This window comes from Jaculus jaculus, chromosome 9 (assembly GCF_020740685.1).
Source record: "Jaculus jaculus isolate mJacJac1 chromosome 9, mJacJac1.mat.Y.cur, whole genome shotgun sequence".
In the NCBI taxonomy this organism is placed as follows: Eukaryota; Metazoa; Chordata; class Mammalia; order Rodentia; family Dipodidae; genus Jaculus; species Jaculus jaculus.
This window is the reverse complement of record NC_059110.1, coordinates 99,226,101-99,242,974: the sequence shown is the minus strand read 5'-3', so window position 1 is coordinate 99,242,974 and position 16,874 is coordinate 99,226,101. Positions and strand designations below refer to the sequence as shown.

The window sequence follows — 16,874 nt, the reverse complement described above, 5'->3', positions numbered from 1 at the left end:
AGCTTCAGCAGGTAAGGGGGACCTGGCTGGGGCTGAGCTCCTCACGTGCCCTCCTGGATACATGACTGAGACAACAGAATTTATCTCTGGGGACATGGTACTCTTCTTCCCTAGGATCTTCCTGGTATGCTGGCTTTGGGGCTGAGAGTCAGTCCCAAGGCCTAGGACTTTTGGGGACAACTAGGAGTGTGCAACTGCCCTCAGTTTGATCACTAGTAACCTTAAAAAGCAGTCTCTTCTCTGGAGGTCCAGCAAACCCCTCACTTACCCATTGCATAAGTTACTTTCTTCTTGCTGAGGCCAAATGCTCAACCAGAAACAGCTTATGGAAGAAAGAGGGTTTAATTTAGCTACCAGTTCCCAAGGGTAGAGTCCACTGTGGCGGGGAAGGCACGACATGCCTGCCAGGGAAAGAAGCTGGAGCCATCCCAGCAGACAGGAAACAGCCACTATCATACCTCAAGGCCCGCCTCCAAGTGACCCACTCTCTCCAGAAAGGCCCTGCCTCTAAAGGTTCCACCACCTTCCTAAACAGTGGTCACTACTAGCGACCAAGTATTCAAAAACGTGAGCCCCTGGGGAGGGGTGCAGGTGTTTTACATTCAAGCCACCACACCCACTTTTGCTGTTTCCACAGGATTCTGCACCCAGCCCCAAACCTTGGAGATTGGGGCTGCTCTCTGCTCTGCAGCAGCTGTTTCCTGCTGCCACTTTTGCTGTATATAGCCCAGAGCTGGCTTCACGCTGCGTCACTGTCCGTGGGAGACAGAGGCTAGTGAGGATGGATCTGCCCACTTGAGGAGCCTCTTAGGTGTGAGGTTACAAACCAGCACCAGGTGCAAAGACTTGTGAGCCAAGCCATGAGGCCTTGAGGTCCCACCAAGAGACAGCTGGAGAGATTCTAGTCCTTGCTTCTGCTTCCCCACCCATGAGTGCAGGACCACGGAGTCCCAGTCTTCTAGCCATCCCATAATCTTCCTCTGGGCCTGCAAGCTGAGCAGCACGCTCTGCTTCTACCAATAAAAACACTGCTTAGAGCCGGGCGTGGTGGCGCACGCCTTTAATCCCAGCACTCAGGAGGCAGAGGTAGAAGGAGCACCGTGAGTTTGAGGTCACCCTGAGAATACATAGTGAATTCCAGGTCAGCCTAGACTACGGTGAGACCCTATCTCGAAAAACCAAAACAAAAACAAAAAAAAAAAAAAACACTGCTGAGAGCAGGAGCTGCTGTTTCCGTTCTGGGCTGGAGAGGGGGTGGCCTCTGTCCCCTGCTTTGCCACAGATGTTGAAGAAGAATGCTGCTTATGATGCAAGCTGGGAGCTGGAGGGATGGCTTAGCTGTTAAGGTGCTTGCCTGCAAAGCCAAAGAAGCCGGGTTCGATTCCCCAGGACCCACGTAAGCCAGAGGCACAAGATGGCACATGCGTCTGGAGTTCATTTGCATTGGCTGAAGGCCCTGGAGCCCCCATTCACATTCTCTGTCAAATAAATAAATTAAAAAAAAGAATATATTTCATTACTTTAAAAAAAAATAGATGCAAGCTGGCTCTCAACTTGGCATCTTTTCCAGGGGCTTAAAAAAAAAAAAGAAAAAAGCCAAGAGGGGCAGGAGAGATGGCTCAGCAGTTAAGGCACTTGCCTACAAAAGCTTAATGATCCAGGTTTGGTTCCCCAATACCCACATAAAACCATATGCACAAAGTGAGGCATGCATCCAGAGTTCATTTGCAGTGTCTAGAGGCCCTGGCAAGCCCAGTCTCTCTTTCTCTATCTGCTTGCAAATAAATAGATAAAATAAAGTAAAATAGATATAAAGGTGGAGAGAAAGGTTAGTGGTTAAGGTAATTGCCTGCAACACCTAAGGACCCACACAGCCAGATGCACAAGGTGACACATGCATCTGGAGTTCATTTGCAGTGATAAGAGGCCCTGGTGAGCCCACTCTCTCTCTCTAATAAAAAAACAAACACTTAAAAAAGAAAGAAAATCATAAGAAACACTGGAGGAAGGGAGGGCAGAGAAGAAAAAGTTACAGAGTGCAGGCAGCGTTAGGAAGAACAATCCACAGAACATCAGACAATATAAATACTTTTTATGTGCAAAAAGAAAAATACGCCACAATAAAATCACTGCCCAGCTAACAGGAAGGACTGGGACCCACCGCTGGCCATGTTCCAAACTCAGCAAGTCCCAAGCAGTAGAACAAAGCCTCCCTGGAAAGAAGGGCCCAGAGACTCACGCCAGAAACCTGAGGTCTTTCTCCTCATCCCCTCCCCACGGTCTTGGAAGCAGGCAGGATTTGAGATATTGCTCGCATTCCTTCTTTCTTGGAAGAAGGCAAACTCCATCTTGCCAGGCTGTGGAACAGGTGGAGTTCCTGCAGCCCTCTGCTACTGAGACCATGTGACAAGCCAGAGGAGAGGCGGTGTGTGGACAGGCCGATCGTGGGCTCAGCCCAGACTAGTTGCAGACCAACAATCCGCCTCATTAGGCTGCCCAGGTATCGTAGCTGAAATATGAAGAGGGGCTGCTTGAGGAGGCCCCAAGGTCTCTGGCTTTACTTCTACACGACAGGAAGGAAACCCTGCCAAAGGCTGGATGGAAGAGCCTGAGGTCCCCAGGGCTTCCAATGCTCAGCTGACCAATGTCATCTCTAATAGGAAAGATGAAGTGCTGGCCTCATGTCCTTCATCTTGTTCTCTAGTACCACTGGCCAGGACTGCAGAGAGTCAGGCCAGGGTTCCTGAGGGGCTCACTAGGTCCTGGGGGAGGCTCTCCCGGGCCTCCTGCATGCGGCGCCGGGCTCGACGGAAGGCCTCTGCAAGGAAGGGAGATGGTGCCATGTAGTCAGGTGCTGTGCCGTCGGGAGGAAGATGGCTGTGGGTGACCAGCTGGGGAAGGGAGAACCTACCCAGCACATTGTGTGTGGAACTCTGCTGGCTAAATCCCTCCAGACGGTCCAACACACTACGCATCCTTCTCCGAAGGGAATTCGATTCCATGAAGGCTCTACAGGGAAGCCCACCATGTGGTCACAGGTGCTGTCCCCCTCCCTGAGGGACAAGGCGTCAAAGGCCAAGGTCACTCACCTGGACTGCTGCAGGCAGTACAAGCGGAAGGTGACAGTGCCTGTGGTCTCTGTGCGGAATCCAAAGCGGCTCAGGCGCTCCCCCTGGGGCAGGCAGAGGAAACAGCATCAGTTTCTGCGGCCCCTAGACCAGGCACCACGCTAGACTTGCTGACAGTCTTACTCTAGGGGGCTGCAGCTCTGTGGGGGAAACAGAGACCTCATCACCACTGGGCTCCCAACTATATAACTCAGGGACCCTGCCAGCCTCATTTGAAGCTGAGCAGGCCTACGTGCTGCCTGGGACTCCTCCACCCTGCATCTGATTACAGAGTCCTTCGGTGTGAGAGCAAGAAGAGGCCAATTATTCTCCTGGGAAATCTCCACGTACGTTATTTCCCAGAGGCCTCCTACAATAGCAGTACAGATCCAAAATATGGGCATGAGTTCCAGCTCAAGGCACCGGGAAGAAAGGGCTACCTAACACTGACGCTGAGACAACTGAGGGAGGGCCTTGATTAAGGTCTCTCATACAAGACAGAAACAGGAGCATACGTCTCCGTGGAGACAAAGCACCTTGAAGGTTCCTGGTATCCGCACATAGGAAAGGTCTTCTAGCTCCAGAGCACCGCCGATGAAGAACCTCCTTAGCTCAGCCACCAGGCCCAGCTCCACAGGCCTCCATGTGGACACAGTCAGGGTATGTGAGCCTGCATGGGGAAGAGGAGGAAGGGACAGGTTCCCTCAAAGACTTGCTGGCCATGACATAGGCTCCAATGCTATTATAACAGGTCTGGAGACGACCTGACCCTGGTGAAGATTACCAAGCTGGTGAAGGGCACCTGTTTGCAGGTTGATAGGACAGAAATTCTTGTCTTAGCTCTGCCAGCGATCACTTGTGTGCTCAGGGCAAGCATGTTCACCTCCATGAGCCTCCTTGTGCTTTTACCTAGTAAGATGGCCGTAGCCACTGCCCGAGACCTCACCGAGTGGTGGCTGGGAGAATTAGGTGAGGGGCAGTCAGCACAATGTCTGACACACAGTGATGGACCTTCAGCTTCTACTGCCACCTGAACGACGGCTCCTTCAACACACGTGTGCTGAGAGCCCAGGGCGCATGCAGCTGCTCCCTGGAGGTGCTCAATCCGAGCAGGGGAGTTCGGAGCACATGAGAGACCATCAAGCTGCTCAGCTTTAGGAAGTCAATGGTAGCTTCACTTACTTGTCTCTTAGGGGGAAGGGAGGCCCTCCTCAAAGGAACAAGGAATCTGTGAGTCCAGTCCCCTAATCCTAATCATGCTGGTATCAGCAGGCAACTTGAATCTTCTGGAAGTATAGTCTGCTTCCTAGGACCTTAGGGCACGTGGGCCACTGAAGGTTAGCGACAAGGGGTTACCTGGGGTGGCTGGCAGTACCACAGCCCCGTAGCCTTCCACGCGATACCTCTGCCAGAAGTCCAGTGAGAGGACCTGGCAGTAGAGCACGGGCCACTCCAGGAGGGGACCTGGGGCAAGGGAGGAAGCAGCCGCGTAAGAGGGGCCTGGGTAAGAGAGGACGCCGGCTGAGGAGAAGCAACGCCCACCAACTGCCCAGGCACTCACCAGAAGATTCATCCTCATGAAGGAAGAAGGCTTCAAAAGTGAATGGGTAGGAGAAGTAAGCCACCTTGTCCTAAAAAAGAGGAGTGTCACAGGGTGGGCAATGCCCCACCTGGAACTTGTTCTGCTTGCAGTCAGCGACAAGGTCACCTTCATGCCTGGTGGGACATAAGAAGCTGAGAGGCAAAGAGACACCCAAATCCATGCTGGCCCTGGCCAGGCAGCCGTGCAGAGGCTCCCAGGAGTTGCCCAGCTAGGACTTCTCTCTGGAGTGCACAGGGGCTGGTCTGAGGAAGCTTCCAATGCAAGAGCAGACTGCCACTCCCTTCCAATACCCGCTCCTCCTTCATACCCTTCCCAGGGACTTGGTGGCGCAGGTCTGGGTTACTCCTGAGAGCTGCGGAAATGCTGGGCTTGTCCAGTCTGAAAGCCAAAGACCAGACACAGTCAGCTCGCCACAGAGGCCAGCCAGCCACTGAGAACAATACAAAGTTCCTTCTTTGTTCCCTCACTCAGTGTCATGCATGTACCACGGACTGAGTGCCTGCAATGTGCTCATAGGTTCTGAGGATATGTTGGTGACCAGATACCTCTTATGGGGACAATATTCTAGTGTGCCCGGGGGCAAGGAGGCAACAAACCTACAAAAAGCAGCCGGGGAGAAGGCCCGGTAGGTACAGCGTGTGCTGCATGAGCATAAGGACCTGCGTTCACATCCTCAGCACCACAGAAAATGCTGGTATGCACGCCTTTAATCTCAGTGTGCAGAGGAGGATCTCTAGGGCTCACTGGCCAGCTAGTCTAACCAACTTGGTGAGCTAGAGGTTCAGAGAGAGACCCTGTCTCAAAAAATAAGGTGGCACATGCCTTTAATCCCAGCACTCGGGAGCCTGAGGGAAGAGGGTGCTGTGAGTTCAAGGCCAGCCTGAGACTATATCGTGAATTCCAGCTCACCCTGGGCTAGAGTGAGATCCTACCTCAAAAACAAAAAATAATAATAACTATTATTATTATGTGGAGTCAAATCCCCTGACAAAGACAGCCCCCCACATACATTTATACACACGTACCTACACACATACAAAAACATATATACACACACACTTATATACATGGTATCTCCACACCCAAAAGTACATATACAATATGCACATACACTTTTTTTTTCAAGGTAGGGTCTTGCTCTAGCCCAGGCTGACTCTGTATTCTCAGGGTGCCTTAAACTCACAGTGATCCTTCTACCTCTGACTCCCAGGTGCTGGGATTAAAGGCATGCACCACCATGCCTGGCTCACACACACATTTTTTAAACTTTATTTTATTTATTTATTTGCTAGAAGAGAGAAAAAGAAATAGAGAGAGAGGAGACAGACAGAGAAAGAATGGGCATGCCAGGGCCTCCAGCCACTGCAAACAAACTCCAGACACATGTGCCCCCTTGTGCATCTGGTTTACGTGGGTCCTGAGGAATCAAGCCTGGGTCCTTTGGCTTCACAGGCAAGTGCCTTAACTGCTAAGCCATCTCTCCAGCCCCACATATACACTTTTTAAAAACCTACAAGACCTAAAAATAGGGGAGGGTGACATCAGGAGTGGCTTGGAGACTCATTTACCTTGCGGGTGAGAGAAGCAGCACAGCCTGAGACCTAAACTCAAGAAGCAGCCATGCAGGCCAGCGAGGTGGCACACACCTTTAATCCCAGCACTTGGGAAGCAGAGGTAGGAGGAATGCTATGAGTTCAAGGCCACCCTGAGACTACAGAGAGAATTCCAGGTCAGCCTGGGCTAAGGCAAGAGCCTACCCTAAAAAAAAAAAGAAGAAGTAGCCATGCAGACATGTGGCAGAAAGGGTTTCACACAAAACAAATGGTCCTGGAAAGGTTGAAGGTCAGAATGAAATTGGCAGCACCGAGAACAAAAAGAATAACTTGCAGAGGCCAGCTCATTTTGGTGTGGGGGCTGGATCTGATTTTACCCAGTGAAAGAGAGACACAGCTCGCTCGCTCACTCTCTCTCTCTCTCTGTTCAATTATTTGTTTTGAGACAGAGTCTCACTATATAGCCCAGGTGGCCTAGAACTTGCTATGTAGCCCAAGTTGGACTCAAGCTTGTAACCCTCCTGCCCTATCCTTCTGAGTACTGGGATTATATATAGGTGTGAGCCACCATGCTCAGCCTGGTTTCCATAATTCAAAGCTCACTGTGGCTATGGAACATGTTTCACAGAACTGCGAGGGGGGAGCAGGAAGCAGCAAGAGGATAAGCCAGAAACCTAATGCTTTGACTCAGTCTCAAGTCCAGATGGCGGTGGATTGGTGGCACGGGATAAACAGGAGACAGGTTCAGGATAGTGAACTTCCCAGCTATGGGGAACTATAGAGAATGAATACTGGACGTTGTCTCCTAGAGTTCTGGAATCAGCAACTAAGTGGCTGACACTGGCATTTTGCTAGGATGGGGAAGAACCAGGGAGGGGAGGCTTGAAAGAGGAGGGAGGACTTAGAGTTTTTCTTGGTCAAAACTAACCAACAGGTAACTGGATATAAATCTAGAGATAGGGGAGAAGTTAGGCTTTTTAAAAACAGGAAACTGAGTGTCTGACAGACATTATGGTACTCAGCCACAGGGTGAGCGTGATGTCCTGGGAAGAGATGAATGCAGGCCTAGGTCCAGCCTTAGACACTCACAACTTAAATAGAAGAGGAAGAATCCACCAAGAGCCTGGTGAGCCCCCAATGAGCTTTGCATTTTTGAGAAAAAAAAAAAAGTGGAGCCAGAAGCCAAGAGAACTAGTTCTTGAAGAAAAGTGCGCCATGTAAGATGCTTCAGAGAGGTCAAGTAAGACAAAAACAGAAGTCACCACTAGATTCGACAACGTGGAAATGATCTATGACCCTGAAAGGAACAATACCAGTTTCATGGGAGTGGGGAAGGAAGCTCGACTAAATGTCTTTAGAACTGTCAGAATGGGGCTAAGGAGATGGCTCAGCAGATAAAGCACTTGCCAGGTAAGAGTTTGGATCCCCACGTCCCATGTAAAGCAGGATGCTGTAGGGCTAGCATCAGTCTGGGGCAAGAAGGGAGGTAGAGACAGGAGAATCACCCAGAAACTTGCGGACCACCTAGTCTGGTGAATGAGTGGTGAACAAGGGACCCTGTCTCAAACAAGGTGGAAGACAAAGACTGATACCTGAGCGTTGTTTTCTGACATCTACATACACACCGTGGCACATGCATTCGCTCACACGCACACACATAAACAAGCGTACACACCACAACATATACGTACAAAAACATTTGTTAAAAACAGAATTGTCATAATGGGTATAAAAGAACAGACATAAGAATATTACTGCTGGGCGTGGTGGTGCACACTGTTAATCCCCGCACTTGGGAGGCTGAGGTAGGAGCATCACTGTGAGCTCAAGGCCACCCTGAGACTATATATGAATTCCAGGTCGGCCTGGGCTAGAACAAAACCCTGCCTTGAAAAACAAATAAAAGAATATTACTTACTAGCTGGTAATTCCACAAAGAAATGGATGTACAGATTATCATACTCGTAGCCTTGGGCAGAAACTTAACAGAGAAAGCAAGAGATTATTTTAGCTTATTTTCATGTTACCCTTACCACCCAGTCCAGTCCTGAGGGGGCCACATGCTCTGGAAACAAGCCTTCTTTTTTTTTTTTAGACATGTGTCACCACACCTGGCTATTCATTATTTTATTTTATTTTAATTTTTTGAAACAAGCCTTTTGAGGACCCAGACTGTCTATGTTTCCAGAAATGACTCATCACTGTTTCTTTACCACAAACAGCCCAAGGTGTGGGGTAAGCCAAGGTGAACTAGGTCATTCACACCTCATAAGATTCATGCCTGGCATCAAGAGATCTCTCTCCAGGAAGACACTTACCTACCTCTCCATTTACAAACAGCCGGAGGGCACCTGGAGCAGTCTACATTAGAGAGAAGTGGGGATATGTCAGGCCTGGAGGGAGCCCACACTTTTCCTCCAGCTCTGCCTGAGTCAGCAGACCTGACACTGGACATCCAACACAGGGTTACTGTACTGGACTTTCTCCCCACCCTAACATCTCCCTATGGAACACTCTGTAAAACCCACAGACCAAAAGTGCATGGTTTAAATGACGGGATGGAGGGGGTAATGCAGTACGGTACCTGATGGCAAGGTTCCTTCAGATGCCCGTGGTTTTCTTTTTAAATTATTTGTTATTGGCCTTATCTAACTCTTTAACATGACAACCTACTGCTTATGCAATTTGAAAATGACACAAGATAATGTTTTAGAGCAGAGAGAGTACGCAGTTCATCACTGTTTGCAGATATGGAAACAACTCCTGGAAGGAGGGAAGACCTAGAGCAGGACCCCACAATAACTGACTGAAACTGTTTCTTTTTAAAAAATAAAAATAGGGCTGAAGAGATGGCTTAGCAATTAAGCGCTTGCCTATGAAGCCTAAGGACCCTGGTTCAAGGCTTGATTCCCCAGAACCCACATTAGCCAGAGGCACAAGGGGGCACATGCATCTGGAGTTCATCTGCAGTGGCTGAAAGCCCTGGCACGCCCATTCTCTCTCTCTCTCCCTCTTTCTCTGTCACTCTCAAATAAATAAATAATAAAAAAAAACAAAAAATAAATAAAAATAAATAAACTTTATGTGTGTGTATGCATGTGGAACACACACCATGGTAGGTGTGTGGAGGTCAGAGGGCAATTTCGAGGTGTCTGCGCTCGACCTTCTTCCAAAGTCTCTTGTTGCTGCAAATGAGCTGCAGACTGCAAATGAACATCAGGCTAATTGGCCATGAGCTTCAGAGTCTCCTGGCTCTGCCTCCCATTGCAGCGGGCATTTTGGGATCACAGAGGCATGCACCACTTTGCGTCCAGCTTTATTGAATGCTCGGGAATTGAACCTGAGCTAGAAGGCTTCACAAGCAAGTGCCATTTGTCACCGAGCCATTTTCCTAGTCCTGTTTTGTTTTTTTTTATAAGGAGAAAAATATATAATCAGGAGAAAGGACACTCATCCTCTTCTATGGGGTGCTTTGGAAAAATACCAATGTGAAAGGTGAGAAAGACAATTTTCATCTTTACATTTATGTTTAAATTAATTATAAATTAATAAAAAGTGTATTACTGTTGATAAAAATTGAAAAAAAACAGCTGGGTGAGGTGGTGCACACCTTTAATCCCAGCACTTGGGAGGCAGAGGTAGGAGAATTGCCTTGAGTTCAAGGTCACCGTGAGACTACATAGTGAATTCCAGGTCAACCTGGACTAGAGTGAGACCCTACCTCAAAAAAAACCAAAAAACAAACAAACAACAACAACAACAAAAAAAAACAACAATGGAAAACCTCCCAAAATTTGGGGAATAAGATGTCAAAATATTCTTTTCACCACCCAATACCCATTTACCACCAGCCATCCCACTTGTTCCTGGAGAAAGCCCCACACAGCACTTAAGGACTCTTGGACCCCGTCCTATGCATTAACAGTTCTCTGTCAATATTCTGTGTCTCAAAACTCTTCTCCGAGCTTCCTTTTACACTGCAGAGTATGACTCAGAGACTTTAAGAGAGGCACTAGTGCTTGTCTACAGTTGGAATCCTCTGCCTAACTCAGCTCACAGTGCTGCAAGAAGCCAAGCTACCCACCATCTCAAAGTCCGTGCCCACGAGGCTGCTGAGGTACTCCTTGTGTCGGCCATAAAGCTGAGGAAACAAAGCAAACCCACTCTCAAAATGCAGCTCAAGCCAGACCAGGGTTCAGGTCTGAATGGGAGGGAGAAATGAAGCAATACTTGGAAAGGCCCAGGGCAGGTTAGAGGCCTAAGCATCCCAGCCACTGACATTTCGAAGGGATGTACAAGCCAGTTCGGTAACTCACGCCTGTCATCCCAACACTTGGGAGGCTGAGGTAGGAGGTTTGCTGCAAGTTCAAGCCAGCCTGGGCTACAGAGGGAAAAAACATATCAAACCCCAGCACCCCCAAATTAATAAACTAAATAGAATAATGGTTGGCCTGGGGCTGAATCCTGGCTCTCGTGCTGATAAGCTCTGTGTCTCCTTGGCTCTTCAACCTCAGTATCCTCGTGTATAAAATGGGCAGTAAAATCTGAGTGAAATGTACGTGATGGGCCTGGTATACAGCATGGACAAATGAGTGGCCACTATTGTAATTAATTAAAGGCCACCACCTGCTAGGCCAGCTGTGCTTTCTGGAAGGCTTGAGGTGCTGTGAAGGGCAAAGCTCTTCCTCAGCAACCACCTCAGACATGGACCCTGCTCCACAGATGGGGACAGTCCCTCTGGGTCGTGGCATGAACTAGCTCTTACGTCCTTGAACACACGCCGTTCCCGCTCCTCCTCCTCTGGCTGTGCAAGGGACGACACATTGTCAATTGTGTACTTCCAGAGCTCCTGCTTCTCTCCCTCAGTCTCGATTCTGCAAGGACAAAGCCACAGAAGTATCACTTCGGTGAGAAGAGGCGGCTTTCCAGACCCGATCCAGGGGTTCGTCTTCACTGGCAACCATGGTCCACTTGAAGTATATGATGAGGAAAAATGCCAGAAGGATGGTCAGGGAAGGGAAGCAAAGGGGCAAAGGACAAAGGCAACAGGCCAATACTCAGAGCATGTAGGTCTGGCCCATTTGCACCTCGAAGACAGGGGAAACCCTAAAAAACACAGTTCTCATCTGAAAAAGGGTCAGTTGGTCGAGGTGATTTCTGACTCTCAGTGCTGTCATCTCAGCCACAGAGATGAGGACAAGTCCACCCAGCTCACCTCCCCATCCCTACATTCAGCAGAGCAGAGACTCCATTTCACTTAGCCAGACTGCTGAAGTGACTCCTTTCAACTCAGCTGCACCTTTCCCAACAGTTACCTAAGGGCCTATGACCCAGAAGAGAGTATCAACCACTGCCTGGGAATGTAAAAGTTTGGGAATAAAGGGGTTTCTGGGAATTTGCTCAACGAGAGGCAAAATGGAAAGCCCAGGAAGATACACCAGTGTCCCTACCTGTAGGGTCCCTTGAGGCCAGTAAAGTCAGGCTTCACCGTGATCACACCATTGCTGTCCACCTTCAGAGTACAGAGGACGTGTTCATACATTTTATAGCCAAGCCTAGGAACCAGGAAATCCCCATCAAGGTTCAGGGTCACCAGGGGAAGAGGGAGTCAGCCACTTCCAGGAGAAGACACAGGATACAGTGAGAACAATCATGGGGACATGCTTCCTTCTGACCTCCCTCCTGTATACCCGATGACTACGACAGGCAAGTGCTGGTCAGCGACAGGAGAAGAGGAGGGAGACCTAAGCTATGACTCACTCTCCACAGGGCCCCAGGTCAGCCATGATGTACATTGTCTGAAGAGGGGTGTTAATGGCATGGTTGTTCCTGATGAAGTCTTCTGAGGGTTCCCAGGTGATGATGCGTGACTTGAGTTTGCTGCCCTCCCTGGGAAGGGCCAGAGGAAGGGTCACTTCCCTGACACCCCATGAAGAGCCTGAAGGGGATTACAGGGGAAAACCCCACTCCCCCGGGGAGTTCATAGGAGAATGGAGAGCTCAAGTCAGTGGAAATACCATGAACACCGGCATGAGAGGACCACAGAGACGCCCTGCCCCCTCGCACTCACATCCCTCGCCTGTCCTGCCGTCGCCGCCTGACATTTGCCATTCGCTCAACCAAAAACGAGGGCACTTCGCTGGCTGCGGTAGTTATTTTCTGACAGTACTGGGAAAAGAAGACAGCCCTGTGACTGCAACCTGGTCAGGCCACATGGGGCCAAACACCTGACAGGAAACCTCCAAAACTTCTGAGACTTGAATCTAAAAGACACAGCCTCATTGTTCACATGCTGACGGAAGGGCCGTGGCATGAACAACCCAAAGAAGACGCCTACCGTGTCCTAGAGTTATCGACATGAGTTATGCTAACAGTAGCATCCGTCCTCGCTCTCTAAGCATATGCCAACAAAAACTCGAGTGGGTACGCCTGATTCTTATTTAAGTTAGCTAGCTGGTTGGAAAATGGCAAATGGAACACCAGTACTCTGTAGAAAACTGTATGGGTATGTAAGCACCAGCTGTAATTTTTTTTTTCCAAAACAGTCCAAAATGTACGTTACCAGACCACAGCTCTGCTGAAGAAAGCAGTCCAATATTTCAAAAGCATTCTGCTGGTGCTGCAGAGATGGCTTAGCAGGTAAGGCACTTGTGTGAGAAGCCTAAGGACCAAGGTTCAAGTCTCTGGTACTCACATAAGCCAGATGTATAAGGTGATGCATATTCCTGGAGTTTGTTAGCAGTGGCTAGAGGCCCTGGAATGCCCATTCTCTCTATATATCTGCCTCCCTCTCCCTTTCTGTCTCTCTCAAATAAATTAATTAAAATATATATATATATATATATATATATATATATATATATATATATATATTTAAAAGCATTCTGCTAACACCTTTGCCCCTTGCAGAGACCTACAGGATCATAAACTCAAACATCAGTCTCAGTGGTTGAAGGCACTTGTTTTGACCACTTTTAGTGTCAAGGTGAGGCCAAAGTGGTGCCCCAGTAAAAACAATACCTCCTCCACATCGGTGTATCTGTCCGAATCAGTGTAGGTAAAGATCCGCTGGTTCTTCCTGCCACCAGAACGCTCCAGCTTCAGAATCTCCTGGTGGTACTGATAATCCAAAGGACTCTGACATGCGCCTTCATTTTGGTACAGATCTACTTCAAACTGAGGTCACCACAAGGACACAGATCATCAAACAGTCATTCCTATAACCGTTTAATCAAATCACTTCTACAGAGTTGATGCTATTTGACATGTTTGCATAACCAGCTCTCACTTGCTTAAATAATGGTGGGCAGGGGATCTAAGACTATTAACACTGAAAGGAGCAATAGAGATGGTCTGATGAATCCACTTCTGTTGTTACAGATGGTATAGAGCCCGGGAGCACAAAGTGCCTTACCCAGAGCATTAAGCTGGGAAGAGGCAGTCATTATGTTACATGGCCTCCATAAACACAACAGGCAAAAGTATAAATTTCCTGGGCTTGGCAGGAAGCCAGTTCGATAGTATGTATCACCAGTTGGTGGAGCTAGAGTAGACCAAGAGTTCTGCTGGCTCACCTGGCTGAAGAGCTTCTCCTGCCACCCAATCACGACCTCTTCCTCCTCCTCTTCTTCTGGGCGGTGTCCACCTCCAAACACATCAGAATGAGTCAAACCAGCACCACTTCTTGCTTTGCGGTTGGTTATAACTGAACTCCCTGCTCTTATTTACTTGTTTTTGGTTGGGGTGGGGGGGAGGAGTTATTTGAGACAGAGGTTTGCTGCCTCAATCTGTTTTGGCCTCCCACACAGTGGGATTACAGGTGTGTGGCTGCAGCCCCGCTTCAAAGTTACTGATGGAGTTCAGAGATGTATAAACTACTCTGTTCAGACAGAGACTAGTGGGGCTGTGGACACAGTCTGGCTACTAGGAGCAGAAGCCAAGATTTGAGGATCAAAGAAATCTTAATCGTTAATTTGAAAAAAGATAGTCCTGCCTTTTGGGAAATATTTTATCTAACTCGGTTCTAGGAACTGAAATTCAGATATAGGTGGAAGGGCCATCCCTTCCTTAATCCTGTCTGCATTTGCTAGATAAGAACTTAGCATTTTTCTCTTTCTTATTCCTAAAACCACAGACAGAAGCATCAACATTGTAATTTAGGAAATCAAGCATCAAGAGAGAACAGGGAATGAAAATATAATTTGTTAAAGAACCAAAGTTTTAGCTGGGCACACCTTAAATCCTAGCACTCAGGGAGCTGAGGTAGGAGGATCATCATGAGTTCAAGGCCAGTCTGGGGCTACAGAGTGAGTTCTAGGTCAGCATGGTCTACAGTGAGACCCTACCTCAAAGAACAACAACAAAAAAAAAAAAACCAATGAAGAAAAAAATACTGCGACTGTGGAGATGGCTCAGCAGTTAAAGGGGCTTGCTTGCAACTCCTGTTGACCTGGTTTCAATTCCCCAGCACCACATAAAGCCAGATGCACAAAGTGGTGCATGAGTCTGCAGTTTGTTTGTTTGTAGCAGCATGAGGCCCTGGCAAGTCCATACTTTCTGTTTCTCTCTCAAATAAACAAACCTATTTTTAAAAGCCCAACATTTAATACACTTCAAGCTGAATGTCTTTCTCACATATATATTTTTACAACCCATCAGTTCACCATTTTGCCCAGGAATATTTCTAAATAGAAAGAGAAATAACAGGGAAGGCAGGATTGCCAAGTGGTCTTAGGCACTACATTCAGAGAAATAACAAAAGGATGAAAGATCCAGGTCAGCCTGAACTAGAGTGAGACCATACCTCAAAAAAATGAAAAAAAAAAAAAAGATGAAAGACCAGTAACCAACCCCAAATAATTGCCTCATCTTCTCTTCTTCATTCTTTTGGCTTTTCAAATAAGGAAAATCACAGGTGGTGTTCATATGCACATTCTCATGTGAAATTGTTTATAAATGTGTTTACATGTATAATTAGAGTCTAGAACATATTTTCTCTGAGAAAAAAAGTCACGATTCATATTTATATTTCTAGACGAATTTTATAACATACCAAAGGTATGGTATCTGTTATTTCACTACATACAACCACAATTCGGATCAGTATCTTGAGGACAGAAATCATACAGTATTCAATTTTCATACATGATACAATGTAGTAGTTAAAGGTGCCTAGTTCAAATCCTGGCTCCAACATTTGCCAGCTATGTGACATGGAGCAAGGAACTAAACCTCTTAAAACCTTCCAGTCTTCCTCTGCATGTAAAAAGGTATGGGTTTTTAGACCACAGGCCTATATCTACTGAAAAAAAAAAAAGTTTACTTACTTGCCCACAGAGAGAAAAAGAGAGAAGAGAGACAGGGAGAAGCGGCGTGACAGGCAGAGCCTCTAGCCACTGAAGATGCATGCACCACTTGGTGCATCTGACTTTATATGGGTACTGGGAAATCCAATCTGGGTCATTAGACTTTGCAGGCAAGCGTCTTAGTCGCTGAGCCATCTCTCCAGCCCCCAGATCTACTGTTTCAATAAGTAACTCTACTGCCCAGACCCTTTCCCCCACTCCCAAGTGGACACAGCATCACCATAACACCCACTAGCAGTTGGGTGAGGCCTAAAAGTGGCCAAGTCTATGAGGTCCTTCCCGGGCTGAGCAACAGGCTGGTAATGAAGGAAGTTGCTGGATGTGATTCTTTGCAGGTGAACTCTGTCAAGAAAAGAGAGGTCCAAAATACACGTTTGAAAGACGCACAACCAGGAGGTGGACACAGCAAGAACAAGAGAAACAAGTCACAGAGGTGGGGTGCCGAAGCTTGCCTGAGAGGAGGTGGGTGGGGCGCGGGGCCCTGCGGGGAAGTCAGGGAGTGGGTGTTAGGGACTCAGGGACCTTAGGGATTTGGGGGCGGCAAGGACTAGAAAAGCCTTGGGTGGGTCTGAGAGGTGTGCATGCTTGGAAGCTGTGAATAGAGAAAGATGTGCAGAGGTCCGGGAGGAAGTAGTCGTGGGGATGGTAAGCGCAAATGGGGACTTCAGAGCACCGAAAAGCTTAGGCTGCAATTATCTGAGAGCATAAAATCAGAGGGACCCGGCGATGGGGTGGTGCGACTACCGGATGCGCAGGTTGCGCACGGGGTCCCGGGAGCGATACACGGCCTCGCCGGTGTCAGTGCTCCACACGACCTCCGCCATGACAGCCGCTTTTCTGCACGACTGCGCCGGAAAGCGCGGCGGCGCCCCGGTTCCCAGGGCAACCGAGACGCTGCGCGCGCAACTCGCTCTTCTCTGCAGCTCACGCGCTCACACCTAACGGGAAACCGCCGCCGTTTAGCTCGCGTAAATGCAAAAATGGTGATGGGGGCACAGTCCTCTGCTTGCCTTCCACCTAACCTGGAAACCTTGAAAAATCAGTGGAAATGTCTAATAGATGAACCTATTATTCTCAAAGGACTCAGACGGTGACGTCAAGGCAGACACGTAAACACATTCGTGGATGGAAAAAAAAATGTGGCCCATTTATTAGTCATTGTGTTGGCATCCATTGAAACAGAGAAAATTTAAAAACAAGAAAGCCAGCTGCAAGGAAGGAAAAGAAGTTTTTAAGAACTGGTTCT

The 16,874-nt window shown here is 48.3% G+C and overlaps 1 protein-coding gene across 1 annotated transcript; it reads right to left on the bottom strand.

Annotated features, from left to right (window-relative positions):
* Positions 1–2,072: 2,072 nt before the first annotated feature.
* On the bottom strand, positions 2,073–16,464 carry Mks1 (MKS transition zone complex subunit 1). The gene is made up of 18 exons (XM_004669965.2): positions 16,373–16,464; positions 15,861–15,970; positions 13,838–13,908; positions 13,284–13,439; positions 12,334–12,431; positions 12,024–12,152; positions 11,714–11,818; positions 11,029–11,137; positions 10,348–10,404; positions 8,582–8,624; positions 8,182–8,244; positions 5,018–5,088; positions 4,669–4,738; positions 4,464–4,571; positions 3,644–3,777; positions 3,090–3,172; positions 2,912–3,009; positions 2,073–2,818 (listed from the first exon to the last, which is right to left on the bottom strand). Exons 1-18 carry the CDS (start codon positions 16,450–16,452, stop codon positions 2,730–2,732), a joined length of 1,674 nt encoding a protein of 557 aa, XP_004670022.1. The 5' UTR covers positions 16,453–16,464; the 3' UTR covers positions 2,073–2,729.
* Between the last annotated feature and the right edge of the window lie 410 nt (positions 16,465–16,874).

Coding starts and splice junctions, on each gene's coding strand:
- Mks1 (XM_004669965.2), bottom strand. CDS start 16,452: ATGGCGGAGGTCGTGTGGAGCACTGACACCGGCGAGGCCGTGTATCGC. Junction 13,440..13,837: donor AGGAGAAGCTCTTCAGCCAG/GTGAGCCAGCAG, acceptor TGGTGACCTCAG/TTTGAAGTAGATCTGTACCA. Junction 3,010..3,089: donor TACTGCCTGCAGCAGTCCAG/GTGAGTGACCTT, acceptor GCTTCCCTGTAG/AGCCTTCATGGAATCGAATT.